Source organism: Mustela nivalis (assembly GCF_964662115.1).
Source record: "Mustela nivalis genome assembly, chromosome: 7".
Lineage (NCBI taxonomy): Eukaryota > Metazoa > Chordata > Mammalia > Carnivora > Mustelidae > Mustela > Mustela nivalis.
In genome coordinates, this window is record NC_139026.1 from 132,796,688 (window position 1) to 132,811,406 (window position 14,719).

General features: G+C 44.6%; 1 protein-coding gene across 6 annotated transcripts in view; it reads right to left on the reverse strand.

Annotated features, from left to right (window-relative positions):
- ARHGAP21 (Rho GTPase activating protein 21) overlaps positions 1-14,351 on the reverse strand; it is a 137,575-nt gene extending 123,224 nt beyond the window's left edge. For 3 of the 6 annotated variants that reach the window (XM_082740850.1, XM_082740848.1, XM_082740847.1), the window contains exons 1-2: positions 13,993-14,350; positions 12,172-12,626 (exon numbers count right to left, since the gene is read on the reverse strand). In XM_082740850.1, coding sequence (XP_082596976.1) covers positions 12,172-12,249 — 78 coding nt within the window. In that variant the 5' untranslated portion in view covers positions 12,250-12,626; positions 13,993-14,350. Of the gene's footprint in view, positions 1-12,171; positions 12,627-13,599; positions 13,807-13,992 lie in introns of those variants that run through there. The other 3 variants (XM_082740846.1, XM_082740849.1, XM_082740851.1) reach the window with 3 other exon arrangements.
- Between the last annotated feature and the right edge of the window lie 368 nt (positions 14,352-14,719).

Consider the following 14,719-nt stretch of genomic DNA (forward strand, 5'->3'; position numbering starts at 1 on the left):
TCATGGGGTATACTTATCCCCAAACTCACTGAGTTGTACATGTTAAATATGTACGCTTTTTACCTATCATACCTTTTTTTTTTTTTAAGATTTTATTATTTATTTGAGAGAGAGAGATCACAAGTAGGCAAAGAGGCAGGCAGAGAGAGAGAGAGAGAGGGGAAAGCAGACTCCCCACTGAGCAGAAAGCACGATGCGGGGCTGGATCCCAAGACCCCGAGATCATGACCTGAGGTGAAGGCGGAGGCTTAATCCACTGAATCACCCAGGTGCCCCTCAATCATACCTTTTTTTAAAAAAACAAAGCATGGACAATATTCAGAACTCTAAAATACGTGGGTATCTAACAACTACTATAACAGAAGGACTTTTGAAGAAGCAATGTTGGACTTCGGTTTAAAGAGTTTTATATCTAAGTCAACTCGGGAAGCTGAGATTTCCTATTAACTCTCAGAGACAGTGTCTCTGCCTAGGAAAAAAAGCAAAAGAGAAATCCATTCACCACTGCCATTCTTTCTTCTATTGATATATTCATGCCCACCTTTTAGTGTCTCTTGGCACACAGAGATTCAAGCATGGGGTTCTAAACTAAACATCACTTCCTAGAAGACAAGAAAGGGTATCAGTTTTCTCAAAGGCCTCTCTTAATCCTTTGAATTCAAATCATCCTCTTCCGAGATGCCTATCAACCTTGATTATGCCTTCTTCATTTGCTTACTGGTCTCGCTATGCCAGATCCTCCTTATCTTGTCAATGACTTTGCTCCTTCTCCAACATCACTTTCAGTGACTTCAAGAAATCCTGCTTCTTTTGCAGAATGGCAGCTGGACTCTGTAATTAGCTTACATTGTTATCGGCACTGTGTTATCCCGTGCATCTCACATTCCACGAGATTGAAAGACAAGACCGATTCAAAGGACAGACATAATAGCTGCTGGTGTTAAACGAGGAAGAGTATGGAGAGAGAATTCTTCAGTTGATAATTAGTTTATTATTACTTACATTAAAGTATCTTCTGAAACCCTTCATGATGTATACTTAAGTAAAGAGCACCACAGATATATATGAATGATAAATATGAAAGAGAACATATGGAGAGAGTAAGTATGTATGTTTTACTCCATTATAACTTTTCCTATTCTTGATAGAGTTAATACAATTGATCATAAGATGCACAAGAGAAATTATTATACCCTTCTGTAAATGACACTAAAAAAATTATTTTTATAACATACCTAAAAGGGAACAATAGCTTCAATATGACCAGAATCAGAGCTATATCACTTTCAAAATATTACTTTTGACTGAAGTATAACATACACACAAAAATGTGCAATACGTATCAACTGTTGGATTTTAAAGTGCTCTTTAACACGAAGTTTATTTTATCCAAAAAGAATATTACTTTGGAATACTAATGACATGTAGAAATATGTATAATTACAAATAGAAGAAAATAATCACAATTTTAATCTAGAAATTTTCACTTGCTTAGTCATTTAAGTTTTCTCTCCATATTTTTGCATGTTTTCTTTACACTGATTTCAATTTGGTCGAAAAAATTCCAAAATCAGGCCACCATTAAATATTCAGACTTTGGAAGGAGCTATGAATGTCTCTGCGTCCTGTTTTTCCCAAACTTGGAAGATCACCAGGGGATCTTTTTAAAAGTTAAAGCTTTTCAGTCTCACTTCCAGGGATTCTAATTCATTAGTTTAATGGTGGAAAGAAGAACCTGTGGTTTTATAAGTTGTCCAAGTGAGTCTAATGATCACCCAGATTCACCTGACTTAAATTCCTACCAACGCAGGAATTCTGTCTGTTATTCCCCAAGTGAAGGTCCTCTTGTCTGCAAAGAATACATTCAAGCTCAGTTACGTTCTATTAAAAAATTATTTCTTCTAGGGCGCCTGGGTGGCTCAGTGGGTTAAAGCCTCTCTGCCTTTGGCTCGGGTCATGATTCCAGGGTCCTGGGATCAAGCCCTACATAGGGATCTCTGCTCAGCAGGGAGCCTGCTTCCCCCTCTCTCTCTCTGCCTGCCTCTCTGCCTACTTGTGATCTCTGTCTGTCAAATAAATAAATAAAATCTTTAAAAAAAAATTATTTCTTCTGAATACTGAGCTGAATGAATGAGCTCATCTATCTATCCACTGATCCTAGCTCTACTCTTCATAGCCGTACAAAAGAAATCTTACCTCTTTCCCATATTACAATCCTTAAAAAATACCTTTGTACAGTGCTTTATAAGTTTCTTCCCCTCCATTTACAAAATTGGTAAGATATATTATGTGTGTCTGTCTAAGCATGTGTATGTTTTTTTATCTATTTATCCACTATCCATCTACATAGAGAGACCCACATGTACAGAGGGGTGCTGACCCCCACATAGTTGAAAATCTGTGTATACTCTTGACTCCCCAAAACTTGCTGTTGACTGGAAGCCTTACTGATGACACAAACAGTCAATTAAAACATATTTTGTAGGAGCACCTGGGTGGCTCAGTCGTTAAGCGTCTGCCTGTGGCTCAGGTCATGGGCCCAGGGTCCTGGCATTAAGTCAGGAGGCCTGCTTTTCCCTTTCCCACTCTCCCTGCTTGTGCTCTCTCTCTTGCTGTGTCTCTCTTTGTCAAATAAATAAACAAAATCTTAAAAATAAACAAAACGTATTTTGTATATGTACCATATAGTGTATCCTTATAGTAAAGTTAGCTAGAGAAAAAAAATGTTCTTAACAAAATCATAAGAAAAAGAAAATACATTTACAGTACTATCTTGTTTTTGTCGAAAAATGTCCGCATATAAGTAGACCCACATAGTTCAAATCTGCGCTGTTCAAGGTCAATTGAATGTATCTTCCTGTGGGCAGAGAAGAGTGTCTATAATATACTATTAAACGAAAAAAAAAAAGTAAATTGAAAACACTTCCTAAAAGCATTACAATAAATGCTTGATTGAAACTGGGTGTCCAGGGCGCCTGGGTGACTCAGTGGGTTAGGCCGCTGCCTTAGGCTCAGGTCATGATCTCAGGGTCCTGGGATCGAGTCCCGCATCGGGCTCTCTGCTCAGCGGGGAGCCTGCTTCCTCCTCTCTCTGCCTGCCTCTCTGCCTACTTGTGATCTCTCTCTGTCAAATAAATAAATAAAATCTTTAAAAAATAAATAAATAAATAAATAAATAAATAAATAAACTGTGTGTCCAGAGCATTTCCCTCCCTTCACATTCACTAGGTAGATACATTTCCAGAAGCCAATATGCAGAACCAGAGGAAAAAGTAGGACTCACTGATCAACCTAACACAAGTTTTTTAAAATACAGAATCTTTACTTATTAGCAAACTTGTGGGGATTAAAGATGCCTAAATATCTTGAGTTAAAAAAAAAAAAAAATCATGCCTATGAATCTCCAAGATCATAGTAGCTAAGACATATCCAGAAGAAAAGTAATCACAAATCCAGTTTTTTATCTACTGATATTTAAGGATGCTCTCCACATTCTAAGGAAAAAAGAACATCTTGATTTCCTTAAGAAGTTCTGTCAAGATGTATTAAAGGTAAATGCAGTGAACAAGAGTGTTAAGTCAAGAGACTCTGTCCTCGCTTGAAGAAGGAACAGGAAGTTGCGGGATGGGAAGCAGGCTGGTGCACACAGCACTCCTCATGACCGCCAGACGCGGAGCCAGAATGGGGGTGCGTGACAAGGGGTAAAGGCAAGAAGAAACCAATTCTGCATCAAAAACACACTCAGGATCACACAGAAGACTCAAGAGCAGCCAGTGTGACTAAGGAAAAGCAAATACACTCTTCAACTTGCCATTTTTTGATAATTATAGTTTGCTCTGGTCTGCCTACAAACTTTCCCAAAGGTGGGTGAGCATTCAGAAATACCACATTTGGGTTCTCAATCTATTCTCTTATTCACAAATCTACACCATGGGATCCCTTGCATATTAAAAGATAACCAGAAAAAAGAGGACTTAACAAAAACAATTTCCATCACATTCAGTTTCTTAAACCAAAGTACAGCGTATCCATTTGTCTCAGATTATTTTTGTTTAAAGATTTTATTTATTATTTGACAGAGAGAGACACAGCGAGAGAGGGAACATAGGCAGGGGGAGTGGGAAAGGGAGAAGGAGGCTTTCCACTGAACAGGGAGCTCTATGCGGGGCTCAATCCCAGGACCCTGGGATCATGACCTGAGGTAAAGGCAGACAACGATTGAGCCACCCAGGCGCTCAGTCACAGATTATTTTAGAAAAGGCCAGCTTCCAGATTTTATTGTGAAATAAACTATTTGCACAACACTCTCTCTCTCTCTCTCTCTCTCTTTTTTTTTTTTAAGAATATGAAGCTTCAGCTAAAAAACTATTCTGGTGGAAGCAATCCCAAATGAAGATTTCACACGAGATGTCTTCCTACTCCAAACCAACAGAACATATAGAAGACTCCTAAGATTTAACATATTTCATTCTTTATGGTCAATTAAAATTAGATAAATTATAGGACAATCTTTAAATCCAATAACCTTTGGGTTTACTAATCTAATCACATCAACCAGAAAGAAAAACAAGGGCCTCCCATATGGTCTTTCTGTAACAGAAAGTAGCTGCATTGAGGAGGCGCATCTGTGCGTCTCTACCCACAGTCGCGCTGCTCATGCTGAAATCACCATATTGTTAACTATCGTAAGATGACAGGCCCCTTCACAGGGCAAAGAACAAAAGAAATGAAATGTCACTTTTGTACTAGAATTATTTAGCCTGGTAGAAACTAAAGAAAGGAAGAAAGGATCAGAGATTTTGGAACCAAGGAATAAGGACTTCGCAAAATGTTTATCTTGGAAGAAATGAACGCTAAGGAACACTGACAACGTATGGAGAAATCTTCTGCAGCTGGGGTCCTCATTTGTTGATGGCCTGTGTCTCGTGATAGGGTCCCACTCAATTCATTCAAACCCGGACTTCTGCCAAAATGTCCCTTCATGCTTGCTACTGCTACTGCACTATTCTAATTTCTGGCAGGTTCTACCTTTAATCCCAACCTGCAACAAAAAGCTTTTGCCATGCAATGGTATTCTGACATACAGACTCAGATATACAAAGGAACACATGTTTAAAGTTAAATAATAGTGTTCTATTATGTGGTGGTACAATGAGCCTAGAATGAATCCTAGGCCTGCCCTGAATAAAAACACATACTTTGAAAAAAAAATTCCAGTATTGTTTTGAGTAGCGTGTATCCTTTTCATAAAGTACTTAAGTATTATTTTAAGCAGTGCAGGTTTTCTAGAAACCAGATTTCCACAAGACTAGTGACATATTGTCCATCGTAAAAAATCTACAAATGGTTTCTTTTTATCAGTTTTGGAATTAAGCAAAAAAGAGAAAAATACAATAGCATAATCCCCAAATTCTCATCATCTAGAATTAACAACTGCTAACATTTTATCATAATCAATGCCGTGATCATTTTTAACTTGTAACGAAATGCTTATGGTATTAAAAAATACTTAATAACGAACATTAATATATAAACCATTCATTTCAAGAAAAATTTTTTTTACCAACACAGGCATGTTATCTTTTTATAGTTTCCCCACCAGCCTGATTCCCCATCCACTGGTGTGTTAATTACCACTATCTCACCTCTTACTGCAAATTATTTCATATATGAGTGCTACACACTGTCTGCGTTACTGTTACTTGGTAACCAGTTTCCCAAAGGGAGGAAAGATGCAAAGAAAAAAGGCATCAAAGATGTGAACAGCACTCCTCATGGAAATGGAGGTCTAGAAGACAAAATACTCATACCCTACACACTTCTGTACAATCTAAGTTAAGTATTGTATGTATACATACATACACAATGATGTATGTAGATGTTTACATATACAAACTCAATAACATTTTGGAATTTTTCTCAGTTTTGATTCACTCATTCATTCACTCACTGGAAAAAATATTTGTTGCCAATAATGGGCTAGGCATTCTTCTAGGCACAGAAAATACCACTGAACAAAACGAACTGCACTTAACACTTATATTTTAGATATATGATCTGCCTGAACAAATAAGCAAGATCAGATAGATAAGCATGTCACATGGAGAGTACGTGACAGGGGAGAAAAGCATAGCAAGGACAGAGGGCAGGTTGTGCCCTGGGAGTAGGGGAGACGCGTTCAATAAACTCAATGGCCAGCAAAGGCCTCACTCAGGTGACCTCAAGGCAAAACCTAGAGGAGACGAGGAAGTGAGGCCGGTGGACCCCTGAGGGAGGAGAGTGCTCCAGGTGAAGGGGACAGCTAGTGGCAGGAAGGTTCTGGGGAATGCCATGCCCAGTGTGTGCACAAGAGTCCAGAATGGCCCATACAGAGCAAGGGCAGTGAGAGCCGCAGGAGGGGAGATCAGGGAGGTGGTGGGAGCGCGAACAGTCCAGGGCTTTGCAGGCAAGTAAGAACTTTGGCTTTGAAGCCCGGGGGAAATGAGAAGCCATCAGAGGAATGTGAGCAAAGGAGTGAGGTGCTCTGATTTACAGAAGGTCCGCTCTGGTCACTGTGTGGAGAACAGGCTCCAGGCTGGCAAGCACTTGAAAGACTGTCAACCAGACAGTCGGCCAGATTTGCATGGTATGCGGGAGAGAGAGCAAAGATCACTCCAAGAAGCCTGACCTGGAAGGTGGAAGGGAGTGCTAGTGCTTGGGGGGAGGAGGAAACTGCGAAAATGGGCAGCAGTAGTTGGAGAGAATCAGGAGTTCGGTTTTCCATATGCCTCATCACTATTCCAGTGCAGACTGGACAGGTGGATATAGGAATCTGAATTCAAGGGATATGAAGACCACACAGGTGGAGACAACACACACACACACACACAGACACGTACACACACACATACACGCACAAGCACACGCACAAATATATAGGTGTAAATATGAATTATCAGTATACACTTGATGTTTAAAGTCATGAAACAGCACAGAGAGAAAAGAGGGTCAAACTCTGACATATACGAAAATTTAGCAGGTCAGGAAGTTGAGGAAATCCAGGGACTGGGAAGTGAGAAGGAGCGATCAAGGAGGCAGGGAGATAACCAAGACGGTACAGGGTACTGAATCTAAGTGAACGGGGAATAAAAATTAAAGCCCTTCCTACATATTCATTCATTAACTCAACACTATTTACTGAGCACCTACTATGAGACAGACACAGGAGAAGCAAGCACGGTGCCTGTTCTTATGAGGGCTGCAGGCCAGGGGGGGAATACGGATTACTAAACAAACTTGCAAGCACTATTCCTGATAAGGTACAGGGTGTCTGAGGATAGCACTGTGGGGGCAATTAATCCAGTCTTGGAGGGTCAGGAAAGGCCTTCCTGAGGAAGTGATGTTGGAGACTAGAATGGTGAGGAAAATCAGGCATGGAGGGGAGGGGCGTGGAGGAGGGGCAGCTGGAAGGAAGAATGGGAGAAAACAGCATCTGCAAGGTGCAGAAGTGGAGAGGCCTGTGGAAGGGACAGCCGTGCAGTACAGGACGTGCAGGAGAAGGGCGGGCCTGATTATTGACTGTCTCTGCAGACTTCTTGGAATTTTGAACTTTATTCCAAAGGCAACCGGAAGCCAGAAAGGTGTTTTTACACAGGAGAACATAACAATCAGCCTTTGATTTCAGGAGGAGCACTGTGACTATGGCAGGGGCAGAGCACGGGCAGGTGACAAGGCTCAAGGCTGGGCACCTGGGAAAGTTGTTAGGAAGCCGGGCCAGCAGCTCAGCACTGAACTCGGCTGGTGGCGGCGGGATGTGGAATGCAGACTCCACAGGACTTTGGATAGGAGGAATGAGGAGAGAGAAGGGTCAAGGATGATAACCTGGTTTTTGACTGGGACAGATAAGGGGACAGCGGTGCTACTCACTCAAAGAAGCAAGAGGGGAAGGTTGCTGGTCAGAGTAGAATTTGTTCAAGTTTGAACTGCCTGTGGGGGATCAAAAAACAAAAAAATAAAAAAAAAAAACAAAAACACAACAAAAAAAAACCACCGGGTAAAACAGGCAAAAGGCTACACAGGTCTGGAGATCAACTATAAAACCTGGGATTGAGCTGTGAATTTGGAGCCTCAGCACACAGAGGAAAGCCACGGGAGAGCGTCAAGTGAAACCCAGGGAGTGAGAAAGAGAAGAGCCCAGAGGAATGGCAAAAAGCCTGGCTCTAGGTAAAGCCAACAGGAAAAGGGCAGAGAAGAAGAACAACCCCAGGGAGACAGAGAAGGAAAGAGAGAGAGCAGGAGAGCGCCTGAGAAGGAACAAGGGAGTCTGGGATAAAAGCAAAGTGCACAGTATTTCAGAAAGAGGAGCAAAAGTATGAATTCTCATAGTTCATACACTAAAAAATACCTTGCTGTGTTATTTACCCTATTCCAAAATCAACCAACGATTATCTTTCATCAGCTATAATACATTTAATCCCAGGATAATCTTGGTCTAGATGAAGCAGCAAGACATAAAATGAAATAATTAATAAATAATACTGATTGGCATCAGTAAATATGCTTGTTTGAACAACAGACAATGAAAAGTGCTAAAAATTCTGTTACTAGGCAATACTATGGTCTACAGATAAAGAGTAAAATAAATATCAGAAATAGGAAAAATAGGGGTGCCTGGGTGGCTCAGTCGGTTAAGCATCTGCCTTGGCTCGGGTCATGATCCCAGAGTCCTGGGATCAGCCCTGTGTAGGGCTCCTTGCTCAGCGGGGGGTCTGTTTCTCCTGCCCCCTCTGCTGTTCCCCCTGCTCGTGCGCTCTCTCTGTCAAATATATTTTTAAAATCTTAAAACAAACAAACAAAGAAATAGGAAAAATAATGTGGTCTAAAAAGCTGAGGACTAAGTTTTTACCTCTGATTAAAAAAAAAAAAAAAAAAAAGAGGCAAGTTGAATCCCAGAAGGATGAGCACTATAGGATATGAAAGGGGTGATCACATCAACAAGGATCCAGGGTCTAAATTAAGCGATTCTGTGAGATGTCGGAACACTTCACAGACCAGACTGCACACACTCACTGGCTCAGAGTGAGTGAAAGATTATTTGCAGACATGCAAAGTCTATAACTCTGCATGAAATAGAATTGTGCCATCCTTACTGCATAATCCCAAGATATATTCTACTGAGCTGTCACAATTCATTATTTGAAGAGGACTGTTTGTTAGTTGTTTGGTTTTTAACCTTTCAATATATCCTTGGGGAGGGATGCTTATATTTATTCATATTTATTCACGTACCAACACAATTAGATTCTAATACATAAGATGAACAAGAAGTTTCTGAATGTTCTTCAACAGAGCAGTAGCCCTTATTTAGAAAAGGTGGAATTAACTAACTAGGTTAAGTCATGAATCAGAGATTCCTATTAATTTACTATACCAATTTCTTCAGTCATGCACAGTTAAGTCTTTTGGCTGATTAGCAACATGAATATTAAGACATACATGCTCGGGGCACCTGGGTGGCTCAGTGGGTTAAAGCCTCTGCCTTCAGTTCAAGTCATGATCTCAGGTTCCTAGGATCGAGCCCTGCATCTGGCTCTCTGCTCAGCAGGGAGCCTGCTTCCTCTTCTCTCTCTGCCTGCCTCTCTGCCTACTTGTGATGTGTCTGTCAAATAAATAAAATCTTAAAAAAAAAGACATACATGCTCATATCTTCGTTACAAAAAACACATGTAAATTTACTATTCAAAAACATATTAAGGATCACAGCTATTGGTTTCTAAAAGTTTTTTTTTTTTTTTTTTTAATTTATTTGACAGACAGAGATCACAAGTAGGCAGAGAGGCAGGCAGAGAGAGAGGAAGGAAAGCAAACTCCCTGCTGAGCAGAGAGCCCAATGCAGGGCTCGATCCCAGGACCCTGGGATCATGACCTGAGCCGAAAGCAGAGGCTTTAACCCACTGAGCCACCCAGGCGCCCCGGTTTCTAAAAGTTTTTAAAGAATGACAGTATACGACTCTAGAATGTAATACTTCTAATAAAATTAAGCACAGAAATCAAGTGCCATGTTCGAAGACTTAAATATGTATCGACCCAAAGTATTCCAATAGTGACTCTACGTTTATTACTAAAAAATATTCACAAGACTTAAAGTGATCAGAAGTATCAATGAGAGTTAAATACACAACAATGAAACAGGCAACTCCTTAAGCTGAGATTTTAAAATGCTGTCTGAAAGCATTTAAGCTCCTTTATTCCTATTCCCACAAGCAAAAAAATACCTACCTATTCTTTAAAAAGTTGAACAATATGATAGGTTAATATCAAGCTCAAGTTCTGTGTATAATCTTTAAATAAGCAAAATACAGGCAACATAATGTTTTCTCGGTTCCCGAACTACAAATAACACATCTATACCAGCAGTAACAGCCAAACGAGAACAAATTTCACAGCCCTTAAAAAAAATACATAACTGTCAGTGTTAACATAAGCCAAGTTTGCAACTGGAAACACTGCTTTCTAGCTAAGGACAAGATGTATCTATTATAAATTCTTGGTTAGAGGACACCTCTTAAATGACCCCCCCCAAAAAATCAAATAACATTAGTTTTTGCAAATATAATGCAAATAACATGCTAATTGAAGTATTCACGAGACAATGACAAATGAGGCTTTGGGACCACAGCACATATTATTATGTAACTACCATACACATTAAGCAATCACCAAGTTGCAGGTAGGCCTTCCAAAAGGAGTTATTATGGTTTACCATGATCAGAGGATTGTGGTGTTATACTTAATCACGTTTTTACCTGCAAGCAGGTGTTTACAGGTGTCAAAAAGCAAAACACAGATTCTAACTGTAAACGTATAGTACTAAGGAGTTGTACAGTAATGGCACATTGTACCCACCTCCCTGTATTTTCTGCATAAAACTTCCTAATCCAGTACGAAGTGAGCTACATGAAGCAAGTTTCTCTGCATGCTTTAAAAACAAAATTTCACTTGACCCATTTTTATTAAAACGCCAAAACTCACACACTCAATAACTAGACCTTGTTTCGATGGGCATGAAGTGAAAATTTAACACAAGGTACAAAAACAATAGTGAGAGTAAAGCCTCTTTGGGGGAAGTTACTATAATCTATTCAATCCTTCAATAAAAATATACACGGCTCAATACAGACTTTAAAATTTAAAGAGTAACAATATTCAGTACATTTAGCAAGCAAATTACACAGAATAAGCAAATACAGGCAACATAATAACCAATAACCAATTAAATACCATGTAGTCATTATAGAATGAAATATAAAATAAAGAAAAAAATATATATATAAAAAGAGAGAGAGATGAAAGAATTTAAGAGGTAACAGGGCATATGGGTGTCATAAATCAATGGATTTTCTGATTTCTGTCCTGCCTGCTGAAAAAACTTCAGGAAGCCTGGCATATCATCTTCAGAGCCTTCCCAAAGATGATGGTCCAAAGGCAAAGCCAGGCACCTGACACCCCAAGGGCAGCTCACAGAACTTCTAAGCAGTGAAAGGAAGGGCATAAATAAAAGAACAGGAATGTCAGGAGATTTTTCAGGGACTTGGAATTACAACTCTACAGACTCTATAAATCTGTTTTTCAAGGCTGTGCTTCAACTGTCCACGGGAAAAGACCTGTTTTTCTACCCAGAGCAGAGATCCGCACCAACAGCAAGCCAGAATACCCACCAGAGCCAAAGTGAGACTGAAGTCCCGTTACAACGAGCATACCAGGAGCCCTCTCCCCACCTCGGAGAGCCAGTCTTGGCTACATACCCACAAAACGCACAAAGGCATCTCCTAACCGGCCCAACTGGGGAACCACTGGTGGATGGGAACTGAAGGAAAACAGAGACACTTGCAGGATTCCCAGTCACCTGAAATGGGAGAATTCCCTACTCGGAGGTGGTGGGGCAAGATGGGGCATTTCGAAGTGAAGAAACCCTTCTTGCAGAAGAAATCACTGGAAGTTCCTGGAAGCAAAAATGTGCAAGACTGCACCGCCCTAGGGTCAAGCTGGGACACTCCCACAAATCAGCCCAAAGGCCCCAAAGCCTCTCCTGAGGCCCATGGCGGCTGACCCCCGCTGTCCCCCCACTCTCTTCCCGCAGGACACCTTGTAGACAGTGTAGACAGTGGCCCAACGTGCTGCCCCTGCGCTTACCTCACAGGTGGGGGACCCGCAGGCTTTGAGCTTGTCACCATCTCCCTCCGGTAGACCAGTCCGACGTGTGGCCATCATTTCATTTCAAATTACATAGAAGGGACCAACCCTTTGGAGTCCACATTGGGGGGCGGAATGCCACCACACACCAAAAAGGGAAGAAATCCACACCAGGCTCCGAGGAGGTGCAGGGCTGGTGAAACAGGTAATGTGCCTGGGAATGGAATGTGTTTACGAAGCCCCTTCGCCCTGATGATTTCTTCGGACTTCAACTGACTTCACCGTCTTCGTCCATTTCTCGAGACTCCAAAAACAAAGACGACGGGTCCTCTTGGCAGCTAACGAGGCCAACTGCAGAAAGCGGTCCCCCTCCTCTTCCTAGCGCTACTCGGAGACCAAGAGGAATCTGAGCGGGTCGCGAAGGCTCGAGCGTCAGCTCCCCAAAGAGATCTCTCCTAGAACAGGGAATAGTTAAAGGGCATGAACTTTCTCCAGACGCTGACCTTAGCCTTGCCACAAGTCTACACCAAGTTCGCGGTCCAACACGCGGAAAGATGATTCGATCCCTGCGGATAAACCTCCCGCAGGAAAAAGGAAATAATCCTCCCAGATAAAACATTAAGAAAAAAGGGGAAAACTATAAATCAGGGGGAGAGAATGAGAAACATCAGAACTGCACGGTGGCTGCGACAAACACGCCTGGTTGCTGTGCAGCCTTCAGGGAAAAAAAAAAATCCGTCTTCAAGTGCATTTTAATTAATGTATTTTCTGGGCAGAAGAGACAGTGTCCAGGCTCTTGGGCATCACCCAGATCCGTACACTTAACGGAAGTTTTCTCCCCACGAGATTAAAATGGAGAGGTTTTACTTTTCAAAAACCCTGCTCGCTCCCCGACACCCCGGCCCCCAAATAAAAACAAAAAGCCAGTCCCGGAGGCGGGCAGCCCAGCTCGCCGGCGTTCGCTAGCCGGCCGGGTGAGTCTGGGCGCCCGCACCCCTGCCCCTGCGCCCCGAGGCTGCCCCCGAGGAGGCGGCTGTTTTGCTTGGCCGGCGGCAGGGCTGCGCGGGGAGGCGTGCGCGGCCGCGGGTGGGACCCGGGCGCAGCTCCCTCTCCGGGGCATTATTCTGGAGCGACAGAAATGAAGCCGCAGCCCAGGCAACTTTTATTTACTTGCTGCTCCCCAAACTACCAGTCGACACACCATCTTTCCCTTTCCCTGGGGCCACCTAGGAAAGAGAGAGAGGGGGAAAAAAAAAAAAAAAGCAACGGAAAAAAAAAAAAACCCCACCACCCACCTACCACTATTTCCTCCGCCCCTTCCAGAGGCGGGTCGGTGATCTCGATCTCCCGGGAAGGGCGGCCTAAATATGCACTTTTGAAAAAGGTGTCGGGAGACCCGGGGTGGGGGACAAAAAACGAGGGGCTTACCCTTCCCAGCCCGCCGGGCCCAGCTTCCGAGGCGCGGCGGCGAGCAGGAGCGGGGACGCGGGCCGGGACGCGCTAGGCCGCAGGCTCGGTTAATATTCATGAGCGGACGGGAGGCGCCCCTCCTCCACGGCCGGCCGGCCGGACCCCGGCGCCCGCCGCCGGCCTTTGTGCCCTTCCCTCCTTCCTCCGGCCCTCCCTCGCTCCGCACACGCGGGCGCGGCCCCTCCGCCCCCGCCGGGCGCCCGCCGCAGGCTCCCTCCGACCCCGAGCCAGCGCCGGGCGGGGTGGCCCGAGGTGGCGGGAAGGGAGGGAGCCCGCGGCGAGCCGGGCTCTCCACCCGCCCGCGGGCGCTGCGCCCTCTCGGCTAAGGCGGAAAGTAAAACAGACACGCACCGGAGAAAGCGGGGCGAGTGGATCCGCTCGGGGCTGCCCGGCCCCAGGCAGCGCGCCTCGCACGCCCGGCGCGAGCCGCACCGAGCGGCAGGACGATCCGGCGCTGCCCGCCGCCGCGCTCCGAGGCCGCCGCCCCCGGCCGGCCGCTCCCAGGCACCGCCGCGACCTGCCCCGGCCGGCCCCGGGCTCTCGGCCGCCGCGGGAGGGCGTGGGGCGGGGCGGCGGCCGCCGGACTCTCCCCTCGCCTCGCCGGGCCGGGCCGGGGCCGCGCTCGGGCGCCCGCGATCGCCAAGTGACAGAAGTGCCTCGCTCCGCTGCCGCGCCGAGCTGTTTCCCGGGGGCGGATTTCTCGCTTCTTCCTCCCTGGATCCACCTCCTCCCACTCCACCTCCTTCCCCTCCCCTCCCCAGGGGAGGCTCTGAGGCTGAATATTTTCTGTCTTGAATAATACGGTCCCGGGAACCGACGCTGGAGAAGGGGGATTAGCCGGGGCAGGGGGTCCTCGCCAACCCCCTCCCAAGGCGTCTCCGACCTACGAGCCCTCGCTGCCCCCCCCTCCCCAAAATCCGGCACACACGAAACCTCCCCTGCCTTCCCCAGTCTGCCGAGCGCAGAGCGGGAGCGGCCAGGGACCGGGGTTCCACCGGGGAGGAAGACTAGGTGCCTGGTGTCAGGGCCGGAGAGGGGGACAGCGCTATGGCAGGATTCGCGACTTGGGAGGGGTCCC